Source organism: Salvelinus namaycush, chromosome 2, assembly GCF_016432855.1.
Source record: "Salvelinus namaycush isolate Seneca chromosome 2, SaNama_1.0, whole genome shotgun sequence".
Lineage (NCBI taxonomy): Eukaryota > Metazoa > Chordata > Actinopteri > Salmoniformes > Salmonidae > Salvelinus > Salvelinus namaycush.
This window is the reverse complement of record NC_052308.1, coordinates 36481883-36505281: the sequence shown is the minus strand read 5'-3', so window position 1 is coordinate 36505281 and position 23399 is coordinate 36481883. Positions and strand designations below refer to the sequence as shown.

Genomic DNA, 23399 nt, shown 5'->3' with positions numbered 1-23399 from the left:
TGATCTCCTAAATTTATGTTTTTCAAGCGTTATCTCATATTGCCATCATCATTCGTCCATGATTGGACGGTGATGTCATGAATAATGTATGAATTTTTCCAGACCCGGAAGATGGCACCGACTAGTGATGGTCATTCCGAGTCTTTTTGGTGAACCGGCTCATTTGGCTCCATTCCCGTAAAAGAGCCGGCTCATTTGGCTCCAAAACGGCGTGGACCAGATTGACGCGCTCTCCCCATTATTTATTGTTTTTGCAGTGAGGATTCACCCTCTTTAGATAATTATTTTGTAACTTATCCGCAGAAAAACGTTGTTTTGAGCTCAAAAAGCAGTATGCAAATCAGGGAGCCAAATGTACGGCTCTTTCACCGATTCCATTATGTTCCCGACGTTCACCAAAAAGATACATCCAAAAAGAGCCGTTTGTTCGCGAATGACAGATCACTAGGACCGACGTAGCTCTGTCTGTTTTGGTTGAGTCACCAGATCTGACCATGCCTTACTGACTGACTAGAGGCAGAAAACAAACGAGAATCACACAAGAATAACAGATCGTTTATGCGACAACCTAAGGAATAAGTCGAGTATTTTTGTGCTTACAAGTATTAAGATCTTACATCGGTTTGGCGGTGTAGCTAGCTAACACCAATCGTCGAAAATGATGAAGGAAGAAGAAATGGATAGGTTCCAAGTACCCCCAGTTACGGAGACGCAGCCCTTGGCAAGTGCAATGTCTTGTTTAGTTTATTGCTAGCTTCATTTGACTTCAAATTACCTTGAAATTAAGCCTATACTAGAATGTAAATGCGTGTACGGGTGTGTTTGTCAAATCCTTGTCAGACAGCTGGTTAGCGACTGCCTGGTGTTGTTTGCTTGGGGTGGGGGTGGGTGGGTTCCCGTTTGACAATTATGTTTGAGTCTTCCTAAGCATTTCTTCTGACCGATAACATTTTATTGAATGGACTTCGTCTGGCCGTCATTGCCACCGAGATTAGTTTCTAACCAAACTGGTGACGTGTTATTTATTGGGAATTGGGGAGGGGGAAGTAGAGCTCGCTTCGATATGACGACTGCTGGCTGGGTGAATATCCGCTGTCTCCAGCTGATGCCTAGCCCCAGCCCGGCAGCCTCAGTCCCAGCCTCAGCTGATGCATAGCCCGAGATGGTAGGTTCGTCTGGAGGAGAGAATTACAGTACTATACCACTGATAGGCTTAACTCTGGATACAGATTAACATTCGCACTTGCACTGTATACATGCACACTGGTCTGGACACTGTGTCAGTTCACTTTTAATTTGTGCATTCTGGCTTCGATATATGCATGGTGTTTCAGGAATGACCTTTCTGTACCTCTTGAGTCTCAACAGGGACTGCAGGTGCCTGTCAGTGCAGGATGAGTATAGGTTCACCACCACAACTAGGTCTTTCAGTGTCCTTCATTGTTTCTTTATGGGTTTTCACCATTCAGACCTCTCAATATGCGTAGTGCCCCATACACTTCAGTTCCTCAACTACTCAAATTCATTCCATGGAAGGTCTAGTGTCTGCTGGTTTTATATCTTCTCTTTCAAGGTGCATTGGATAGAAAATACTTTGAATGTGAAAAAGATATAGTGCAACTACACTGTGGGGGCTTCCTTGATATTATTAGGTGCCCCCCCCCCCCCCCCCCACAAAATAGAGAATAATTTAGGCCTATCTCGCTTCTCTTCAACATATCGATTTGATTCACAGTCCATGTTCTCATGTTTCTCACGTCTGCTAAGGCTGGCATGGATTTAATGCTTTTATCTGGTTACGCCTTAATGTATTTGTGTGTGTTGGTCATAAATGAATGGTAGAGCTCCATCATTGCCATTATTTTCTTCTCTCAGCCTGCTTCTTTTAAATTCTCAACATTGACATTCACCTTTCCTCAAGCCTGTTTTTGTAATAAGACTTCAACGTACTACTGCTGTCAGTGATTATTTTTTTCTATTTTTTTTTTTAGATTGCTAGTATTGGTTTCTACTTCTAGCCTGATTTACTTGAAGAAAATCCAATGGCTAGGTCTGTTAGGTCTACGTAGACCGCAATGACAACTTGTAGTCTATCCTTATTCAACCCATATCAGAGAGTCAAAGAGCCAGCTGTTCTGTTGCACAGAGAGCTCTGTGCATTCTCATGCTAATCAGTTCATTGTGAATGGTAAAGCAAATGAATCAACTTAGCAACTGCCTCTCAAATGTTCTTAAATTGACTTCAAATTAATAAAACAGGCTGTCCTGTGTAGAATTAGGCTACGGTTTGAGTTGGGTTGTGCCAACACTCCCTTTAACTTAAACAGCACTATAGAAGGGTGACATGTATTTAAGCCAAACGCCACATCCAATTTAACTGACGGGAACTGGAATTTTCCCGCCAACATATTTACTTCACTACATTCCTAAAGAAAAGTATGTACTTTTTACTCCATACATTTTCCCTGACACCCAAAAGTACTCGTTACTTTTTGAATGCTTAGCAGGACAGGAAAATATTCTAATTTGCACACTTATCAAGAGAACATCCATGGTCATCCCTACTGCCTCTGATCTAGCAGACTCACGAAACACATGTTTCGTTTGTAAATGATGTCTGGGTGTTGGTGCTTGCCCCTGGCTATCCGTAATTAAAATAAAAACAAGAAAATGGTGCTGTCTGGTTTGCTTAATATAAGGAATTTGAAATGATTGATACTTAAAACTTCTTATGGCTGCAGGGGCAGTATTGAGTAGCTTGGATGAAAGGTGCACAGAGGTGCCCAGAGTAAACGGCCTGCTCCTCAGACATAGTTGCTAATATTTGCATAGTATTATTAGTATTGGATAGAAAACACTCTGAAGTTTCTAAAACTGTTTGAATTATGTCTGTGAGTATAACAGAACTCATATGTCAGGCAAAAACCTGAGAAGTTCCACTTCCCGTTTGGATTTTTTCTGGGGGTGACAAATTTTCAACCAAGCTCTCATTGAAATTACAGCGAGATATGGATGAGTTTTCACTTCCTACGGCTTCCACTAGATGTCAACAGCCAATAGAACTTTGTCTGATGACTCTAATGTGAAGGGGGGCCGAAGGAGACAGGAATTAGTCACCACTGCCAGGAGCTGACCATGCTTTCACCATGCGCGTTCACATGAGGAGGACCTCCGTTCCACCGCTCATCTGAAGTCAATCTAATTCTCCAGTTGGAACGTTATTCAAGATGTATGTTAACAACATTCTAAAGATTGATTCAGTACATCGTTTGACATGTTTCTACTGACTGTTACGGAACTTTTGGACTTTTCGTCACGTTATAGTGTACGCGCTTTGTGACTTTGGAATTGTTTACCAAACACGCTAACCGAAGTAGCTAATTGGACAAAAATAACGGACATTATCGAACAAATCAAGCATTTATTGTGGACCTGGGATTCCTAGGACTGCATTCTGATGAAGTTCATCAAAGGTAAGGAAACATTTATCATGTATTTTCTGGTTTTTGTTGACTCCAAAATGGCGGCTAATTTTATTATATTTCTGAGCGCCGTCTCAGATTATTGCATGGGTTGCTTTTTCCGCAATTTTTTTTTGAAATCTGACACAGCGGTTGCATTAAGGATAGGTATATCTATAATTCCATGTGTATAACTTGTATTATCATCTACATTTATGATGAGTATTTCTGTTGAAACGATGTGGCTATGCAAAATCACTTGATGTTTTTGGAACTAGTGAATGTAACGCGCCAATGTAAACTCAGAGTTTTTGATATAAATATGAACTTTATCAAACAAAACATGCATGTATTGTGTAACATGAAGTCCTATGAGTGTCATCTGATGAAGATCATCAAAGGTTAGTGATTAATTGTATCTCTATTTCTGTTTTTGTGACTGCTATATTTCGCTGGAAAAATGGCTGTGCTTATTGTGGTTTGGTGGTGACCTATCATAATCGTTTGTAGTGCTTTCGCTGAAAAGCATATTTGAAATCGGACACTTTGGTGGGATTAACAACAAGATTACCTTTAAAATGATATAAGACACATGTATGTTTGAGGAATTTTAATTATGAGATTTCTGTTTGAATTTGGCGCCCTGCACTTTCACTGGCTGTTGTCATATCGATCCCGGTAGCGGGATTGCAGCCATATGAAGTTTAAGTATATTTAATCAATTACATTTACTTTTTATACTTAAGTATATTTAAAACCAAATACTTTTAGACTTTTACTCAAGTAGGATTTTACTGGGTGACTTTCACTTTTACTTGAGTCATTTTCTGTTAAGGTATCTTTACTTTTACTCAAGTATGACTATTGGATACTTTTTCCACCACTGCTGTTAGCTCTGGAGGTTATAGCTGACCAGACTAGGCAATGGAAACACACCTAGTTTAACTGGTGTATGGTATGATGTCCTTGAGGTCTTTCATCAAGCATGGATGCATATAGAAGATGTATCAGTGTGTGTTGATGATATGTTGTATGACCTCTAACATGTATCCCTCACACCTTCTGCACAGTGAGAGCTCACTTCATCAAAACACACACAAAAACAGATGCACCTTCTACATGCATCCATACTAGATTAAAGACCTCAAGGAGAACATAATTCCATAATTTGACACATCATCCACACTTCATCTATTGTGAGTGGAGATTACTTCAATATTCATTTTTTTTCTCTCCAGCTGCTCAGACCTCTATTGTGTGAGCTAAGGTGTGACTCTGAATGGGTAGAAGGAGAAGCTGGTGCTTGGAAAACCTCATAAAGAAAATAATGGGTCTTTGTCGCAGAACAAAAATAGCCTGATGTTTGCAGGCTGTTACAGTGGGAATAGCTCATTGTTGTACTTTCCCATGTCCCTGTGCTCTGTTAGCACCACGTTGTCACTTTGATTCATTCGTTCAGCTTAATGAACAATATTTCACCGGATGAAGCCGTTGTTTGTGTCCAGTGCCGGTATGAATTGTACTAGACAGAGGAAAAAGCTCTGAGTCCATTATTAACACTTGTTCTGGGAGCGAAATAACAGTGTGTATTAGTGGCTCTGGATGAGTGTCTGCTAAATTATAAATATAGGCTATTACGTAATGACACTTAGGTCTGTCTACAGTGTAGACTACACAGTACGTGTTTAAATGTAATCAACTATGCTTGTAAAATTGAAGTCAGCAGAATGGGAAAACTGTGCAAGAGAGGGACTGGATATGTTCACTAGGTGCTGTATAGTAGTTTCAAGCTCTGCCTGCTGTACTGCTTGTTAGTGGTCTGTTGTTTCACCACGGCAGCCAGGCAGTTCCCTGGAGAGAATGCAGGGTTCTTTCAGGCTGCCCTTGTGGGATCTCTGCTCCGGCCTACTTTGCTGGCTGTGACAGGCTTGTGGTGAACATAATGCAGGGCTCTGTCAACGGAGTAGGCAGACCAGCCAGCCAGACCTTCCAGCAGCTCTGTTGCGTCCCAAACGGCACCCTTTTACCTTTTATAGTGCACTACTTGTGACCAGAGCCTGGTCAAAGTAGTGCACTACGTAGGGTTCCATTTGGGACACACTCCCGTCCAATAGGAACCCCCTCTGTTCTCCCACGGCCCCCGAGTGACGTCACTCACAGACATCCTCACTGGCCTTCTCCCAGCCCAGTCTCACAAGTAGAATGCTCTGGCAGTGGAAACTGGCCAAGCATAGAGTCACAAGCAGGCACACACTTAACAGTAGTTTCTGTCACAGGCTTTCACCTCACGTGAGCGAAGCCTGGAAGCAGAGGCTAACTAAACAGTAAAATATAAGTAGAACGCCATAGATGAGGGGAAGAAGGTGCTCAAGGGGCTGGAAAAGGCCTTTTGGGCATGGTCAAATAATACAAATATTTTCACCGGTTGTGAAGTTAAGCTGAAGTCTGCCTGTTTTGGAATTAAAAATACGACTGTCGCTTATGGAAGCTGATTTGTGCCTGAGGTCAAATGTAAAACAACCACAGTGAATCTTGAAAGTTGACTACTTTAGTTTATCCCACGTGTAACTCTGTGTTTTTTGTCGCACTGCTTTGCTTTATCTTGGCCAGGTTGCAGTTGTAAATGAGAACTTGTTCTCAACTGGCCTACCTAGGTAAATAAAGGTGGGGGGAAAAAAAGAAAAGTTGAACACCTCTGACAGAAAATGACAATATCAAACCTGGGAAAGCTAATCATAATTTGTTTTCTGCGGCAGGACCCAGCAGCATCCTCCACCTCCGAGGCCGACTCCGATACTAGAGAAGGGGAAACGATGGCCATGAACTACAAGCCCTCCCCACTGCAAGTGAAAATAGGTGAGCCTTATAATAGGATATCCACTCCTCATTTTCTGTACAACATCAATGTGTCTGTTTTCTACTAACACACGGTGGCCTTCAATAAGACCATCTCTCTGTCTATAAATTATTAAATCATTCAGTCTGTCAGTCAATATATAACATACAACCACCAGCTGTGGCATTTGAGCAAATGCATAAATTGATGGCATGCTATCAAACTGAGTGAATCAGCTATAGCAATTGGTTAATGTATTTATTAGGGATCCCCATTAGCTGCTGCCTCGTCCTGGGGTCCAAAGACACCAAAGCACCCACATTACATCTAAAACAAAAGATAAAACGGTGAACTATGTTTGTACTAAATGAGCTAAAGATGAAACGGTACATCATATAACATCCCTACACCACATATCCACAACACAGAATGTATTAATGAGTCAACGGTGTTATTCTCATTCAGTAGTTCATCTATTTTTGGAGCAATGCTGTGTTCTTTGCGTAAGCACAATAAATATTTATGATAGGCTTCTAGCACAGCGACATGTAGAAAGGCAGGTTCAGTCAGATGCACCAAAGTGATGATTCTTCCTTGGCATGCATCTTTGTAACATTACTCCTTTACCATGTTTTGCTGAATTTGTTTCTTGACATAGGCCTAGAGCTATCAAAATAGGTTTGAGTTACTGACTGAAAGTCATAACCAAGATACAGTGCATTCGGAAAGTATTCAGACCCCTGGACTTCTACATTTTGTTACGTTAGTCTTATTCTAAAATGTATTAAATTGTTTTTTCTCCTCATCAATCTACTCACACTACCCCACAATGACAAAGCAAAAACAGGTTTTTAGAAATTCTTGCAAATTTCTTACAAATAAAACTGAAATATCACATTTACATAAGTATTCAGACCCTTTACTGAGTACTTTGTTGAAGCATCTTTGGCAACGATTATAGCCTCGTCTTCTTGGGTATGACGCTACAAGCTTGGCACACCTGTATTTAGGGAGTTTCTCACATTCTTCTCTGCAGGTCCTCCTAAGCTCTGTCAGGTTGGATGGGGAGCGTCGCTGCACAGCTATTTTCAGGTCTCTCCAAAGATGTTTGATCGGGTTCAAGTCCGGGCTCTGTCTGGGCCACTCAAGGACATTGAGACTTGTCCCCAAGGCTCTCCTGGTTGTCTCGCCTGTGGGCTTAGGATCGTTGTCCTGTTGGAAGGTGAACCTTCGCCCCAGTCTGAGGTCCTGAGTGCTCTGGAGCAGGTTTTCATCAAGGATCGCTCTGTACTTTCCTCCAGTCATCTTTCCCTCGGTCATGACTAGTCTCCCAGTCCCTGCCGCTGATAAACATCCCCACCGCATGATGCAGCCACCACCATGCTTCACCGTAGGGATGGTTCCAGGTTTCCTCCAGACTTGACACTTGGCATTCAGGCCAAAGAGTTCAATCTTGGTTTCATCAGACCAGAGAATCTTTTTCTCATGGTCAGAGTCCTTCAGGTGCCTTTTGGCAAACTCCAAGTGGGCAGTCATGTGCATTTTACTGAAGATTGGATTCCGTCTGGCCACTCTACCAACGCCTGATTGGTGGAGTACTGCAGAGATGGTTGTCCTTCTGGAAGGTTCTCCCATCTCCATAGAGGAACTCTGTCAGCGTGACCATTGGGTTCTTGGTTCCAAACTTCTTACATTTAATAATGATGGAGGAGGCCACTGTGTTCTTGGGGACCTTCAATGCTGCAGATCCCCAGATCTGTGCCTCGACACAATCCTGTCTCGGAGCTCTACGGACAATTCCTTCGACCTCATGGCTTGGTTTTTGCTCTGACATGCACTGTCAACTATTCCAAATCACACACAGGTGTGCCTTTCCAAATCATGTCCAATCAATTGAATTTACAACATGTGGACTCCAAGATGTAGAAACATCTTAAGGATGATCAATGGAAACAGGATGCACCTGCGCTCAATTTCGAGTCTTATAGCCAGTGGCGTAAAGTACTTTTCAAGTATTTCTACTTAAGTCGTTTTTTGGGGGTATCTTTACTTTGATATTTTTGACTACTTTTACTTCACTACATTCCTAAAGAAAATGTTATTTTTACTTCCTACATTTTCCCTGACACCCAAAAGTACTCGTTATATTTTGAATGCTTAGCAGGACAGGAAAATATTCCAATTCACACATTTATCAAGAGAACACGTGGTCATCCCTACTGCCTCTGATCTGGCAGACTCACTAAACACAAATGCACAAATTAGCCAAGGCCCCTGGCACTCAGATATATCTGTACATTTTAAAAACAAGAAAATAGTGCCGTCTGCTTTGCTTAATATAAGGAATTTGAAATGATTGATACTTAAGTATATTTTATCAATTACATTTACTTTTGATACTGAAGTATGTTTAGACCCAAATACTTTGACTTTTACTCAAGTAGTATTTTACTGGGTAACTTTTATCTTCTATTAAGGTATCTATGCTTTTACTTAAGTATCACATTTGGGTACTTTTTCCACCACTACTCATAGCAAAGGGTCTGAATCAAATAAGATGTATTTGTCACAGGCGCCGAATACCGTGAAATGGTTACTTACAAGCCCTTACCGCACGGCAAGCAGTACCGGAGCGCCAAGTCTAGGTCCAAAAGGCTTCTTATTAACAGCTTCAGCCCCAAAGCCATAAGACGCATGGCAAGCTGTACCGCCGTAATGAAGTCACTGAAACCCTTAACAAAGAATTGCAGTCTGTTTTGGAATGGGTGGCCAGAAATAAACTGGTCCCGAGCATCTCTAAAACTAAGAGCATTGAATTTGGTACAAATATTGCCTAAGTTCTAGACCTCAGCTGAATGTGGTAATGAATGGTGTGGCTGAACAAATTGAGTGATCTAAATTACTTGCCGTTACTTTAGGTTGTAAACTGTCATGGTCAAAACATAGATTCAGTGGTTGAAAAGATGGGGAGAGGTCTTGCCGTAATAAAGAGATGCTCTGCTTTTTTGACACCGCACTCCAAAAAACAAGTTCTGTAGGCACTAGTTTTGTCTAATCTTGATTATTGTCCAGTCGTGTGGTCCAGTGCTGCAAGGAAAGATCTAGTTAAGCTGCAGCTGGCCCTAAACAGAGTGGCACGTTTTGCTCTTAATTGTAATCAGAGGGCTGATATAAGTACTATGCATGCCAGTCTCTCTTGGCTACGAGTTGAGGAGAGACTGACTGCATCACTTCTTATTTTTTTAAGAAACAATGTGTTGAAAATCCCAAATTGTTTGCAAGTCAACTTACACACAGCTCTGACACACACACTTATCCTGCCAGACATGCCACCAGGGGTCTTTTCACAGTCCCCAAATCCAAAACAAATTCAAGATAGCGTACAGTATTATATAGAGCCCTAATTGCATAGAACTTCCATCTCATATCGCTCAAATAAACAGCAAACCTGGTTTCAAAAAACAGATAAAGCGGCACAACGCCTCTCCCCTATTTGACCTACAGTTGAAGTTGGAAGTTTACATACACTTAGGTTGGAATCATTAAAACTAGTTTTTCAACCACTCCACAATGTATTGTTAACAAACTATAGTTTTGGTAAGTCGGTTAGGACATCTACTTTGTGCATGACACACGTAATTTTTCCAACAATTGTTTACAGACAGATTATTTCACTTATAATTCACTGTCACAATTCCGGTGGGTCAGAAGGTTACATACAATAAGTTGACTGTCCCTTTAAACAGCTTGGAAAATTCCAGAAAATTATGTCAGGGCTTTAGAAGCTTCTGATAGGCTAATTGACATCATTTGAGTCAATAGGTGTACCTGTGGATGTATTTCAAGGCCTACCTTCAAACTCAGTGCCTTTTTGCTTGACATCATGGGAAAATCTAAAGTAATCAGCCAAGACCTCCAAATTGTAGACCTCCACAGGACTGGTTCATCCTTGAAAGCAATTTCTGAACGCCTGAAGGTACCACGTTCATCTGTACAAACAATACTACGCAAGCATAAACACCATGGGACCACACAGCCGTCATACCGCTCAGGAAGGAGACGTGTTCTGTCTCCTAGAGATGAACGCACTTTGGTGCGAAAAGGGCAAATCAATCCCAGAACAACAGCAAAGGACCTTGTGAAGATGCTGGCGGAAACAGGTACAAAAGTATCTATATCCACAGTAAAACGAGTCCTATATCAACATAACCTGAAAGGCCGCTCAACAAGGAAGAAGCCACTGCTCCAAAACGCCCTAAAAAAGCCAGACTACGGTTTGGCTTTTTTACATGGGGACAAAATCGTACTTTTTGGAGAAATGTCCTCTGGTCTGATGAAACAAAAATAGAACTGTTTGGCCATAATGACCATTGTTATGTTTGGAGGAAAAAGGGGGAGGCTTGCAAGCTGAAGAACACCATCCCAACCGTGAAGCACAGGGGTGGCAGCATCATGTTGTGGGGGTGCTTTGCTGCAGGAGGGACTGGTGCACTTCACAAAACAGATGGCATCAGGAGGATGGAAAATTATGTGGATATATTGAAGCAACATCTCAAGACATCAGTCAGGAAGTTAAAGCTTGGTCACAAATGGGTCTTCCAAATGGACAATGACCCCAAGCATACTTCCAAAGTTGTGGTAAAATGGCTTAAGGACAACAAAGTCAAGGTATTGGAGTCGCCATCACAAAGCCCTGACCTCAATCCTATAGAAAATTTGTGGGCAGAGCTGAAAAAGCGTGTGCTAGCAAGGAGGCCTACAAACCTCAGTTACACCAGCTCTGTCAGGAGGAATGGGCCAAAATTCACCCAACTTATTGTGGAAAGCTTGTGGAAGGCTACCCAAAACGTTTGACCCAAGTTAAACAATTGAAAGGCAATGCTACCAAATACTAATTGAGTGTATGTAAACTTCTGACCCACAGGGAATGTGATGAAATAAATCATTCTCTCTACTATTATTCTGACATTTCACGTTCATAAAATAAAGTGGTGATCCTAACTGACCTAAGACAGGGAATTTTTGCTAGGATTAAATGTCAAGAATTGTGAATCTGAGTTTAAATGTATTTGGCTAAGGTGTATGTAAACTTCAACTGTACATCTGTAAAAATGAGTTTAGGAACTAAAGCTTTGGTTGTCTTCCTCTCAGACTTCCATGTCTTCTCCCTGGACGTCCTCAATGTCCACCTCTTGAACATCAGACTCTGAGGGCTCATCTTTACTGTCACTTTCCAACTTTGTTGAGGATGGCTCGTTGTCAGGCTCAAAAAGCCTCAAATTTGCCCGGATGGCCACCAATTTTTCAACCCTTGTATTGGTCAGCCTGTTGCGTGCTTTAGTGTTGTGTGTGTGTGTGTTCCCAAACAAGGACCAGTTGTGCTCTGAGGCGGCTGATGTTGGTGGGATTTGGAGGATGATGGAGGCAACAGGGGAAAGAGCCTCAGATCCCCAAAGTCCCTTCCGCCAGGTGGCTAATGAAATATGTTGGCACAACTAGCATATTGCATCTCCATCCCAAAGCCCTTGCATGGAAGTGTACTTTGCCAGACTGCCAAGAACCTTGCCCTCATCCAGGCCAAGGTGGCGAGACACGATAGTGATGACACCATAGGCCTTGTTGATCTCTGCACCAGACAGGATGCTCTTGCCAACGTACTTTGGGTCCAACATGTACGCTGCGGTGTGTATGGGCTTCAGACTGAAGTCTTCACACTTTTTGATGTATTTCAGAATTGCAGTTTCCTCTGCTTGGAGCAACAGTGAAGTGGGAAGGGCAGTACGGATTTCTTCTCTTACATCTGTAAGCAGTGTCTGAACATCAGACAGGATGGCATTGTCTCCCTCAGTCTGTGCAATGGCTACTGCTATAGGTTTTCGGTTGCTTACCACTCCCTCCCAAAATACATCATCCAGGAGGATCCTCTTGATGGGGCTGTCCATATCGGCAGACTGTGATATGGCCATTTCTTGGAGAGACTCCTTCCCCTCCAGGAGACTGTCAAACATGACGACAACACCACCCCAACGGGTGTTGCTGGGCAGCTTCAATGTGGTGCTCTTATTCTTCTCACTTTGCTTGGTGAGGTAGATTGCTGCTATAACTTGATGACCCTTCACATACCTAACCATTTCCTTGCCTCGCTTGTAGAGTGTATCCATTGTTTTCAGTGCCATGATGTCCTTGAGGAGCAGATTCAGTGCATGAGCAGCACTGCCAATGGGTGTAATGTGAGGGTAGGACTCCACCACGTTAGACCAAGCAGCCTTCATATTCACAGCATTGTCTGTCACCAGTGCAAATACTTTCTGTGGTCCAACACATGATTTGGCACAGTATTTGCAAATGTACACAGCTTTTCCTTCTACATTGGCTGCTGTCACGTTCCTGACCTGTTTTCCTTGTTTTTGTATTTGTTTAGTATGGTCAGGGCGTGAGTTGGGGTGGGCATTCTATGTTATGTGTTTCTATGTTTAGGTTCATTGTCTATTAGCCTGATATGGTTCTCAATCAGGGACAGGTGTTTTACGTTTCCTCTGATTGAGAACCATATTAAGGTAGGTTGTTCACACTGTTTGTTGGTGGGTGATTGTTCCTGTGTCTGTGTATGTCGCACCACACGGGACTGTTTCGTTTTCGTTCGGGTATGTGTTCGTTCCTGTTAGTGCGTTATGTTCTCTAGTTCAGGTTTGTTCACATCGTCTATTGTTTTGTAGTTATTCAAGTGTTCTTCGTGTTCGTCATCTTGTTTAAATAAATGTCATCATGTATTCCACCTACGCTGCGTTTTGGTCCGATCCCTACACCTCCTCTTCAGAAGAAGAGGAAAACAGCCGTTACAGCTGCAGTGAAAATTCTCCACACATCAGATAGTGCCCATGGCATTTTTGTGTAAAGATTAGTAAAAAAAACAAATACAATTCCATGTACAGATAAATAGTTAAGCAGTTAGATTAAATAACTCCTTTTGTAAGATAAATGTTTTAAAATGAAACATGTATGGAAACAGGTGAATTAACACTCCTCAGTTAGCAGGCTCAAGCAAGCTAAAACCCACATGGTAGAAAAAACTAACTAGCCGAAATTAACAAGTTATAAATGATTTAAACACACTTTGCTGTAGGCTACTATTTACTAGTAAACAAAAAATCATGCATGTCATATTAAATATATTCACCCCACCCAGTATTGTAATCAAAACATACTAGAAAGCATGTAGTCCTTGGCTCAGACAGTGTAGTAGTGTGGGCTCAATAGCATCTCATTAGTGTGCAAGATCTTGAGAATCAGCTGCACATGTGATGGAAGAATGCACTGTGCATGCAGAGGGTTGTAATTCCATTGAATTGGGGATAGGTTAACCAAAATATGCCACAATACCTAGAATTGCCTTGTGTATCCCACAGAAATGGTTCACTGTTATAAGCAAACTTTTTTTAAAAATGAATTTAAGCCCGGGAATTTGGGGGAATTTTGCTTAACTTCCCATGGAACATTTCTGGGAATTTTACCAGAAAGTTTCCGACCCTTTGCAACTCTAGCGGGGGTACAGGTTAGTCGAGGTCATTTGTACATGTAGGTAGGGGTAAAGTGACTATGCATAGATAATAAACAGCGAGTAGCAGCAGTGTAAAAACAAGGGGGGTGGAGTGTCAATGTAAATAGTCCGGGTGGCCATTTGATAAATTGTTTAGCAGTCTTATGTCTTGAGGGTAGAAGCTGTTAAGGAGCCTTTTGGACCTAGACTTGGCGCTCCGATACCGCTTTCCGTGTGGTAGCACAGAGAACAGTCTATGACTTGGATGACTAGAGTCTTTGACAATTTTTTGGGGCCTTTTCTCTGACACAGAATACTGAATATTTATGTAAATAACGTTTACATTTTAATTTTATTTTTATGAATTTGCAAAAATGTCTAAACCTATTTTCACTTTGTCATTTTGGGGAATTGTGTGTAGATTGGTGAGAAAAATAATGTAATACATTTTAGAATAAGGCTGTAATCTAACAAAATGTGGACAAAGTCAAGGGGTCTCAATACTTTCCGAATGCACTGTATTCCTATTAAACGGTTTCCACAATAAAGCCTAATAAAGCTTTAGTGTGTTTGATCTCCCTGAGCATTGCTGTGGTTGTTTGGGGTATATTGCCTAAAGCCAATACCCAATAGCCATTCTGCCCTTGCTAGCAGTAACAGGATGAAGTTACTCAACATATCCCAGGGCAGGAACTTTGAAAGGGCTTTGAGGTCACAGCTTCCAATCCCATAACCCTATCTCCCTCTCATGTACTCAGTTGGTCAGCAGCACTGTGCTTCAGAGATTAAATAAATGAAGTGTCATGTTGATGTTAATTAAGCTTTGCATCACAATCATTGTCTTGGCAGCCTGCTTATTCACTACTGGACCGCAGAGGAATTCCAAGCACACAGACGACAGTGTGGAAGTCCCATAAAAGTCAAGCCCAAAGTTTACATTATAAACCCCACATGCCCCTCCAGTAGGGCTATATGAGTTATAAATGACCACAGTGTTCCATATGTCAGCACAACCAGTGTTGCAGTACGGTTGCCTACTATCATTTGTTTTTAGTCATTTTCAGGTAGAAGGTAGTGATGGACCTGAAAGCAACATGTTTTATTGTAGACCCACTAAAGAAAGCAAAGCAGATGAACAATTGACTACATTGTGGAAAAGGGTGTTGGGGCATTGTCTTGCATAAAATAGTGGTGACGACTACGCTGAGGACTGTGTGCTGTCTAGGAATGACACCACCTGTTGGAAGACAATGGGGATGGAGGGGGTGACACTTTCCCTCATTGTCGCCCACGAAGAAATTGGAGAGGGGACTTTGGATCTCTCTCTGTTTGTTCGTTCATATGTTAGTGACACATGATATCTTAGACAGCCCTGGTCCGATTTTGAAGAAACTTAGGTGAATGATGCGTCTTGCCGTAGAGATCCAGAATTTGCAAAATGACATTGATTGGCCCAATGCAGGAGCTGAAGTAATTAGCTGAAATTTGTTAGTCACACGCGCTGTCTCAATTGGCCCAAAGTTGGGCGCTGCATCATTCATGGGGGACTACATGTTTACTGTTGCCTTGTTTGTTAATTGTTTCTAACTATGATGTTATCTCCTGTGATTGGCAGAGAAACAGAGAGAGCTGGCCAGGAAGGGATCAGTAAAAAATGGCACCGTGGGTAGCCCTGTCAACCAGCAACCCAAGAAGAACAACGTCATGGCCAGAACACGGTAACAAGCTCAAACGTTATGGTTTCCTCACCATGTTATTATTTTGGGGCATTTCCATGGAAAAGGACCAATGAGCACCAACGTGAACTTAATTGATCATATCAAATTGGGTGTCAAATGAAAGCTGAGTCTGTATTTTCCATCTTATAATTTAGCCATAGGTAAAAAGCTTTGATTTCTGGGTAAACAGATGGAAAAGGGGACTTAGAAATCATCTACCAGAAAGTCTTAAATGGTATCAGAAATACACAAAAACACATTTTATAAACCATTTATAAACCATTCATAATTAAACAGGGACTTTAGAAATGAGGGTCTGTGTGAATGATAAATTCAGACTCACTCTAGTTGATAAGCGTATGGGCCTGGTTCAGTCAAACCCACTAACAGGTGCCCTTCCATTTGTCTGTAATCCTAGTCCCTCGGTGGATTAGCAGAGATGTGAAAGCAGCTCCCCCTACACCCAGAGCCCCAGATTATGTGCAGCACCCATTAGATTGGAGGCTGGCGATTTAGCCAAAAGCGCTCTATCCAGGCTAGGAGAGTACTAACCCCTGCTGTGGCTAACAGCTGCTGCTGAGGAGGAGGCTGGTTCATGCCATTTTATGATATCCCAGATTTGGCCCAGATTTAGCCACAGATCTGTTGTATTCAAGAGATCGGAGGAGAAACCCAGGAACCAGAATATCTTCATTTTGGCGCCACATAACTGGAACTGAGCTAACATTCAAGTTTACAATTTTGGGATATATTGCCCTTTTTATTGAAAACTTGAAAATGTTACTTTGAGGATCCCCATGACATTTTCACACACGTTTTGTGTCTTTTCTTCTACTCTCCTTTAGGTTGGTGGTGCCAAACAAAGGCTACTCCTCTTTAGACCAGACCAGCCCAGATGAGAAGCCCCTGGTAGCGCTGGATACAGACAGGTAACTGTGAATGTAATATTTCTCTGAATGGGATTTCAAAAGGGTGAGAAGAAGATATCCATCTCACATCTTGCCGATGTCTACTCTCTTTCTCTCTGACACTGGCGTCCAACAGACTTTTTCCAGACCTCCGCCTTCAGCCTTTCAAAGCTCAGTCACAGTGCGTAGGGGACTAACTACTTCTACTATTCAATACAGGCTGAAAGAGTAGCACATACCAAAAAAGAGTGATCCGACTCGGGGAAAGCAGGAAAAGTGTAACTGCTCTGTTGGCTGTTACAGCTCCGCTCTGAGCCTCCCTCTCTCGGCAAGCAGGCAGAGTCATTCCCAAATTTAGGGAAAATCCTCTCCCAGGGTGCCGGATTAGGGGGTTTGGGATTTGGACCGCCGGGAAAAGAGGCTCAGTGTCCTCCCTCCTTCAGTGCTCCCTGCCCAGCGTGTGATACAGATGGGATGCGTCCCAAATGGCACCCGTTTCTACCCTTTTCCCTTCATAGTGTTCTGCTTTTGACTAGGTCCCTGGTCAAAAGTAGTGCACTATGAAGGGAATAGGGTGCCATTTGGAACGAATACATGGGTCCTGTACCCTGTGTTGTTTTTCCATTACCTTTATCTGCCGATTTTGCGCTTTTTGGCACCCATCACAACGATGACGTCATGTTCTCTCTCACTCTCACTCTCTCTCACGCTCGCTCTCTCTCACGCTCTCTCTCTCACTCTCACTCTCACACTCACACTCACTCTCACTCTCACACACTCACACTCACACTCACTCTCTCACACTCACACTCACTCTCTCACACTCACTCACACTCACTCTCTCACATACACACACACACACACACACACAGAGAGAGAGACACTTATTTCAGCTTAAGCATGCACACTCACTCCCCCAATTATTCTCTTTTGGTTGTTCTCATTTGTCTCTCACACTTGCACTCAATTGCACTGCCATTGTTGTTCTCTGTCACACACACACAATTTTGTATTATGTCATGTGCCCTTACTCGAAAACACACACACAAAAAAACACATGTATGAAAGTACATGTGTTTGTGTTTATTGTCTTTGGGCATGTCTGATAGAGTTCAGCCTCATTAAGAAAAGGGCCAATCATTCCTGGAGTCAGGATCAATGGAACGTTCCAGATTGTCTCTGCTGGTTGTCTCTGTTAGAATAAATCAATCCTGCTGAAATGTCAGCTCCTCGTGGTGCCTAATTATCTGCTGGGGAGATGCCTGGAGATCTAGAATATAACACTGTGTTTTTCATAAATCATTTTCTGGAAGGGAACACACTGAAATGCTGGGCAATGTGTTCAAAAGTATCCCGAAATGAGTTTACAGTTCCCTATTTATTATCTAGTAATTTAAGCTCCATAACACAATATTGTATTGATTATTTAACTTTTTTTTTTACTGTCCCTATCAATGTTTGTGTTACGTCCTGGTGTTTGGGAGGTCTAGGTGTCATACTAATCATCTCTTCTTGTTTCAGTGATGATGACTTCGACATGTCCAGATACTCTTCGTCTGGATACTCCTCAGCCGAGGTGAGATGTCTGAGGGACCAGGTATCTATGCACTACATACAGCTAATGTCACCATAAGCTGTCATAAGCACTGCATAACCTGTCATGTCACTTCCCTGCTTATGTCAATTCCCATGGCTTCTATCCTGTAACCTGTATCTTTTCTCCTCTGATCACCATTCACTTTTGTAAATGTATAACTGGCGTTTCCATCAGTCGTGATTTATCCATACATTTCATCACCATACATTTCTATCCATGTGTTTGTCTATATGTGTTTAAGTAGTCATTTTATTTTTGTCTCAATTGAGTTTTTTTCTTTTTACATCATTACTTGGTGTTAGGTCTGCGACTATACAATGACTAGCACTTGCACGACCCATAGCATTTCTGTAGTCGTTTAGGTTTTACCTAAAACATTGTGACATTTCAAATCAATAATAACGTGTGTGGCTCTTTATTACAGTCTATTCGGAAAGTATTCATACCACTTGACTTTTTCCACATTTTGTTACGTTACAGCCTTATTGTAAAATTGATGAGGGGAAAAAATAAAATAATCAATCTACACACAATACCCCATAATGACAAAGTGAAAACAGGTTTTTAGAAATTTTTGCAAATTTATTACAAATAAAAAACAGATACCTAATTTACGCAAGTATTCAGACCCTTGGCTATGAGACTTGAAATTGAGCTCAGGTGCTTCCTGTTTCTATTGATCATCCTTGATGTTTCTACAACTTGATTGGAGTCCACGTGGTAAATTTAAATTGATTGGACATGATATGGAAAGGTACACACCTGTCTATATAAGGTCCCACAGTTGACAGTACATGTCAGAGCAAAAACCAAGCCATGAGGTCGAAGGAATTGCCCGTAGAGCTCCGAGTCAAGGCACATATCTTGGGAAGGGTACCAACACATTTCTGCAGCATTGAAGGTCCCCAAGAACACAGTGGCCTCCATTATTCTTAAATGGAAGAAGTTTGGAACCACCAAGACTCTTCCTAGAGTTGGCCACCCGGCCAAACTGCGCAATTGGGGGAGAAGGGCATTGGTCAAGGAGTTGACCAAGATCCCAATGGTCACTCTGATAGAGCTCCAGAGTTCCTCTGTGGAGATGGAAGAACCTTCCAGAAGGACATCCATCTCTGCAGCACTCTACCAATCAGGCCTTTATGATAGTGGCCAGACAGAAGCCACTCCTCACTAAAAGGCACATGACAGCCCACTTGGAGTTTGCCAAAAGGCAACTAAAGAACTCTGACTGAGAGAAACAACATTCTCTGGTCAGATTAAACCAAGATTGAACACTTTGACCTGAATGCCAAACGTCATGTCTGGTGGAAACCTGGCACCATCCCTGTGGTGAAGCGTGGTGGCAGCATCATCCTGTGGGGATGTTTTTCAGCGGCATGGAATGGGAGACTAGTCAGGATTGAGGGAAAGATGAATGAAGCAAAGTACAGAGAGATCATTGATGAAAACCTGCTCCAGAGCGCTCAGGACCTCAGACTGGGGCAAAGCTTTACCTTCCAACAGGACAAAGACCCTAAGCACACAGCTAAGACAACAGAGGAGTGGCTTCGGGACAAGTCTCAATGTCCTTGAGTGGCCAGCCAGAGCCCGGACTTGAACCCGATCGAACATCTTTGGAGAGACCTGAAAATATCTGTGCAGCGACGCTCCCCTTCCAACCTGACAGAGCTTGAGAGGATCTGCAGAGAAGAATGAGAGAAACTCTCCAAATACAGGTGTGCCAAGCTTGTAGCGTCATACCCAAGAAGAATCGATGCTGTAACCGCTGCCAAAGGTGTTTCAACAAAGTACTGATTAAAGGTTCTGAATACTCACAGTGGGGCAAAAAAGTATTTAGTCAGCCACCAATTGTGCAAGTTCTCCCACTTAAAAAGATGAGAGAGGCCTGTAATTTTCATCATAGGTACACTTCAACTATGACAGACAAAATTAGAAAAAAAAATCCAGAAAATCACATTGTAGGATTTTTTATGAATTTATTTGCAAATTATGGTGGAAAATAAGTAAAAAATGAATTTTTTTACATCTCTCAAAACCTGTTTTTGCTTTGTCCTTATGGGGTATTGTGTGTAAATTAATGAGGGGGGACATCGTCATCCATTTTAGAATAAGATTGTAACGTAACAAAATGTGGAGAAAGTCGAGGGGTCTGAATACTTTCTGAACACACTGTATTATGATTGGGAAATGGTCATGTTTTGTCCACTCTGTCCCCTGCAGCAGATCAACCAGGACCTCAACATCCAGCTTCTGAAGGACGGTTACCGGCTAGACGAGATCCCTGACGACGAGGATCTGGATCTGATCCCTCCCAAATCAGTCAACCCCACCTGCATGTGCTGCCAAGCCACCTCATCCTCAGCCTGCCACATCCAGTAGCCCCTCCCATGACAGATGCTCCCGCCCCTGCCACCAGGGCAGCAACAAGGAAGAGGAGGAGTTGAAATGATTGGGGGGACGGGACAGAAGAATAGGTGTATTGGAATTAGTGTGGATTTGAAAAGGGTGAAAATGCAGAACAAATTTACTGAGTAACTAGTTCCTCCTATGGTAGGACATGTGCATACGTTTGTCTGTTACGTTATAGGGTCTTTATGTCTGAGTAGTATTCAGAAGCAGCTCTCCCTTGTCTCATCTTGGAATATTACATGGAGGGCAATGGAAAGGTCTCAAATGCTGAACTTGTGTGAGATGGCAGTGTTTCGAAGATGGTCTCTTGAGGATTATGTCATCTTAAACCTTTCTTGACCTCCTGAAAGTCTTTGTTGCTGTTACTGTATGGATAGATCAACAGGGAATGTACTGTGAGCATGGAAAAAGGACAAACATTTGATTGAAGAGCTGTCTGAGTGTGTGTACCGTGTCTAAAATCAAATATCAAACCTTTTAGAATATTTAAGGAGATACAGCAACGAACACAGAGGAATCCCGAATATTTATTTTATGTTTCCAAGCAGGCATCTCACAAGTTAAAATGCAAAGTGAGTTGAGTGGATTTGCAGCAGTCTGTCTTCTCGCTCCTCTATCTTTTCTGATCAGATTTTATTTCTCTTCCTGTTGTCGTGATACGTGTTTCACATGATGATGTGTGAACATAACAAATATTTGAATTCTCATACAAAGACATCAGAATAACTATTCCTATTTACAACTTTGATATATGACATGAGAACAGCTTTGCATGTTGCTCACTGTGCCACTTAGATAAACACCCTTACCAATACAGTAACTGGGTGGGGTTAGGCTCTCAACTTGACCCACTGCATCCTTAGCCTGGTCCCAGATCTGTCTGGTGCTGTCTTGACAAACTCGAGTATGGTCAAGGTAAGACAGCACTAAAAGATCTGGGACCAGTCTACTGCAACTTCACCCTAGTGCCAATTAGATCGGGTCATTTTCTTGTGCAGTACTTAACTTAGAGAAAAGGTATGGGATTCATAGGTCACAAAGCCTGGTTCCAGATCTGTTTGTGCTGTCTTGCACATTGTTTGGCATGACAAGGAGCTGGCAAGATGGCACAAACTGATCTGGGACCAGGCTAGGTCCAATACTGTATGGTGAAGCCAATGTGTATTTAGTGCCATTCTACTACTGTCCACATGAAAATGATAACTTATTTTAGTGGATATTTCTGTAACACTAAATGGTTTGTTACCCCTCAATATAATTGTATATTGGGTCATCCTGCTTATATGTATACTCATTGTTGATTTCACTATGCTGTCTTCACTTGTCTATTGTACTTCTAATCTTATCTTTTTATTTTGTTGTGTAAATTGCTTTGAACTGTTGTATGAAAAGCACATTTTCCAATATGCTCAGTAGGATTAATGTGCTAACAACCATGTGCTAACCATTACTGTACCTGCCATACTATAATACCATTTCCTAGTCCTGGCACCCAGTGGTTGTGGGTACTGTAGTTTAACTGCCAAAAGGCCCTAAAAAAAAAGAAGTATTTGTATAATAGTGTCCAAAAAAAACAACTTTCATGGGCATAACAGCCATAATGTAACATGAGATGGTGTTAAATTATTGTATGAATATAACAGTTGTAATGGAGAATGTGTCCTTCTGAATTCCTGAGCAGGGATGTTCCCAGTACACTAATGATAGTGGTTCGGCAAAATGTCCGCCTGTACACACAGCAGCCCATGTCCTCCTATAGTGCTTCCAGAAGTAGGCTGTAGCGCCACATTGTGCTTCTCTCACTGCCACTGACACAGTATGTGCAATCACACAGGCATAGTACACATGGCGCGCACACACACAATGCACTATAGAACGCTTCAAATTGGAAATGGCTCCTCGTGTCTAACGATCCAAGACTGTGTATAGTGTACTATATGTAAAGCAAGGGATGGATGAGGTAAAGATGTTATTTACTGTACTGCTTTGGGTGCTTGGTTTTCCAGTGCATTCCACTGTAGTGCAATGAATGATATGAGGGGTTGACTCCAGTTTGAATACACACAAATCAAACAGAAACGGGTCAATCCAAAATAATGAAAATACCTGCTGTTTTGGGATGGTGCGAAACAGGGAACACTGTTCAGTAGGCAAGAAGTGGAAAAACGCTTTGTCTATATTCAAGGACGCATCATCCAAATAGCAATGGAAATGTATACCTGTTTTGTCTGAGCGCTAAGCATTAGCTTCCCCTGTCATTGTGATCACAAGTTCACACTCCCTGATCACACTCCCTTTCACCCCAGAGTTGTCTAAAGTAGAGTATGCCTTAAGTAATGCATTGTATTGGAAGATATTTATTGCCTGTTTTATTTATTTTTTTTATTTGGGGGGGGGGGAAAGGGAAAATCTACATTTTAACATGGACACAGAGGGCAGCACTTACAGCTATGAAACTGCACTGAAATTCTACAGTACTCACAATATTGTGAGTTTAGTGCCATTTTGCGGATGTTAAATATTGCCCATAGGCTTTTTTGGGGTATCATTCAGACACTCATTGTGATTTTAAAGATGTGAACAATTAAAGTTTCTGTATGTAACAATGTTATTGTTCTGTGTAGTGTATAATGTCTACAAATAAATATCAACGGTCTGAATTAAAAGTTGTGGCGCAACTTCCATGTGATGTCTGGAAAAAGGAAAAATATGCACAGCCAACGGTCAGGTGCTGGATAGAAAACATATTTAAAGTAATGTCCTCAGATGTTTCTTTTTGTAATGTTTGAGAACCTACAATAGAGCAAATTGTAGGCGATAGCCCAATGACCAAGAGCTTGTACAGTTAGTTACCACTAGTGATTGGGGTTGTGACAGTAACTATGGGCCAGGCCATGAGGGTAGGGGAGAGAAGGGAAGATGGGGTGATTAGC

The 23399-nt window shown here is 42.0% G+C and overlaps 1 protein-coding gene across 3 annotated transcripts; it reads left to right on the top strand.

Annotated features, from left to right (window-relative positions):
• Window positions 1-450: 450 nt before the first annotated feature.
• On the top strand, window positions 451-23116 carry LOC120062521 (protein FAM219A). 3 transcript variants are annotated; one of them, XM_039012580.1, is made up of 6 exons: window positions 451-721; window positions 6218-6317; window positions 15450-15552; window positions 16398-16481; window positions 17982-18036; window positions 20281-23116. In XM_039012580.1, the coding sequence occupies exons 1-6, from the start codon at window positions 659-661 to the stop codon at window positions 20434-20436; spliced, it is 561 nt and encodes a 186-aa protein (XP_038868508.1). In that variant the 5' UTR covers window positions 451-658; the 3' UTR covers window positions 20437-23116. The 3 variants fall into 3 exon arrangements, with proteins under 3 accessions (XP_038868508.1, XP_038868500.1, XP_038868491.1); XM_039012572.1 differs by having other exon boundaries at window positions 20278-23116; XM_039012563.1 differs by having other exon boundaries at window positions 17982-18057; window positions 20278-23116.
• Window positions 23117-23399: the final 283 nt, after the last annotated feature.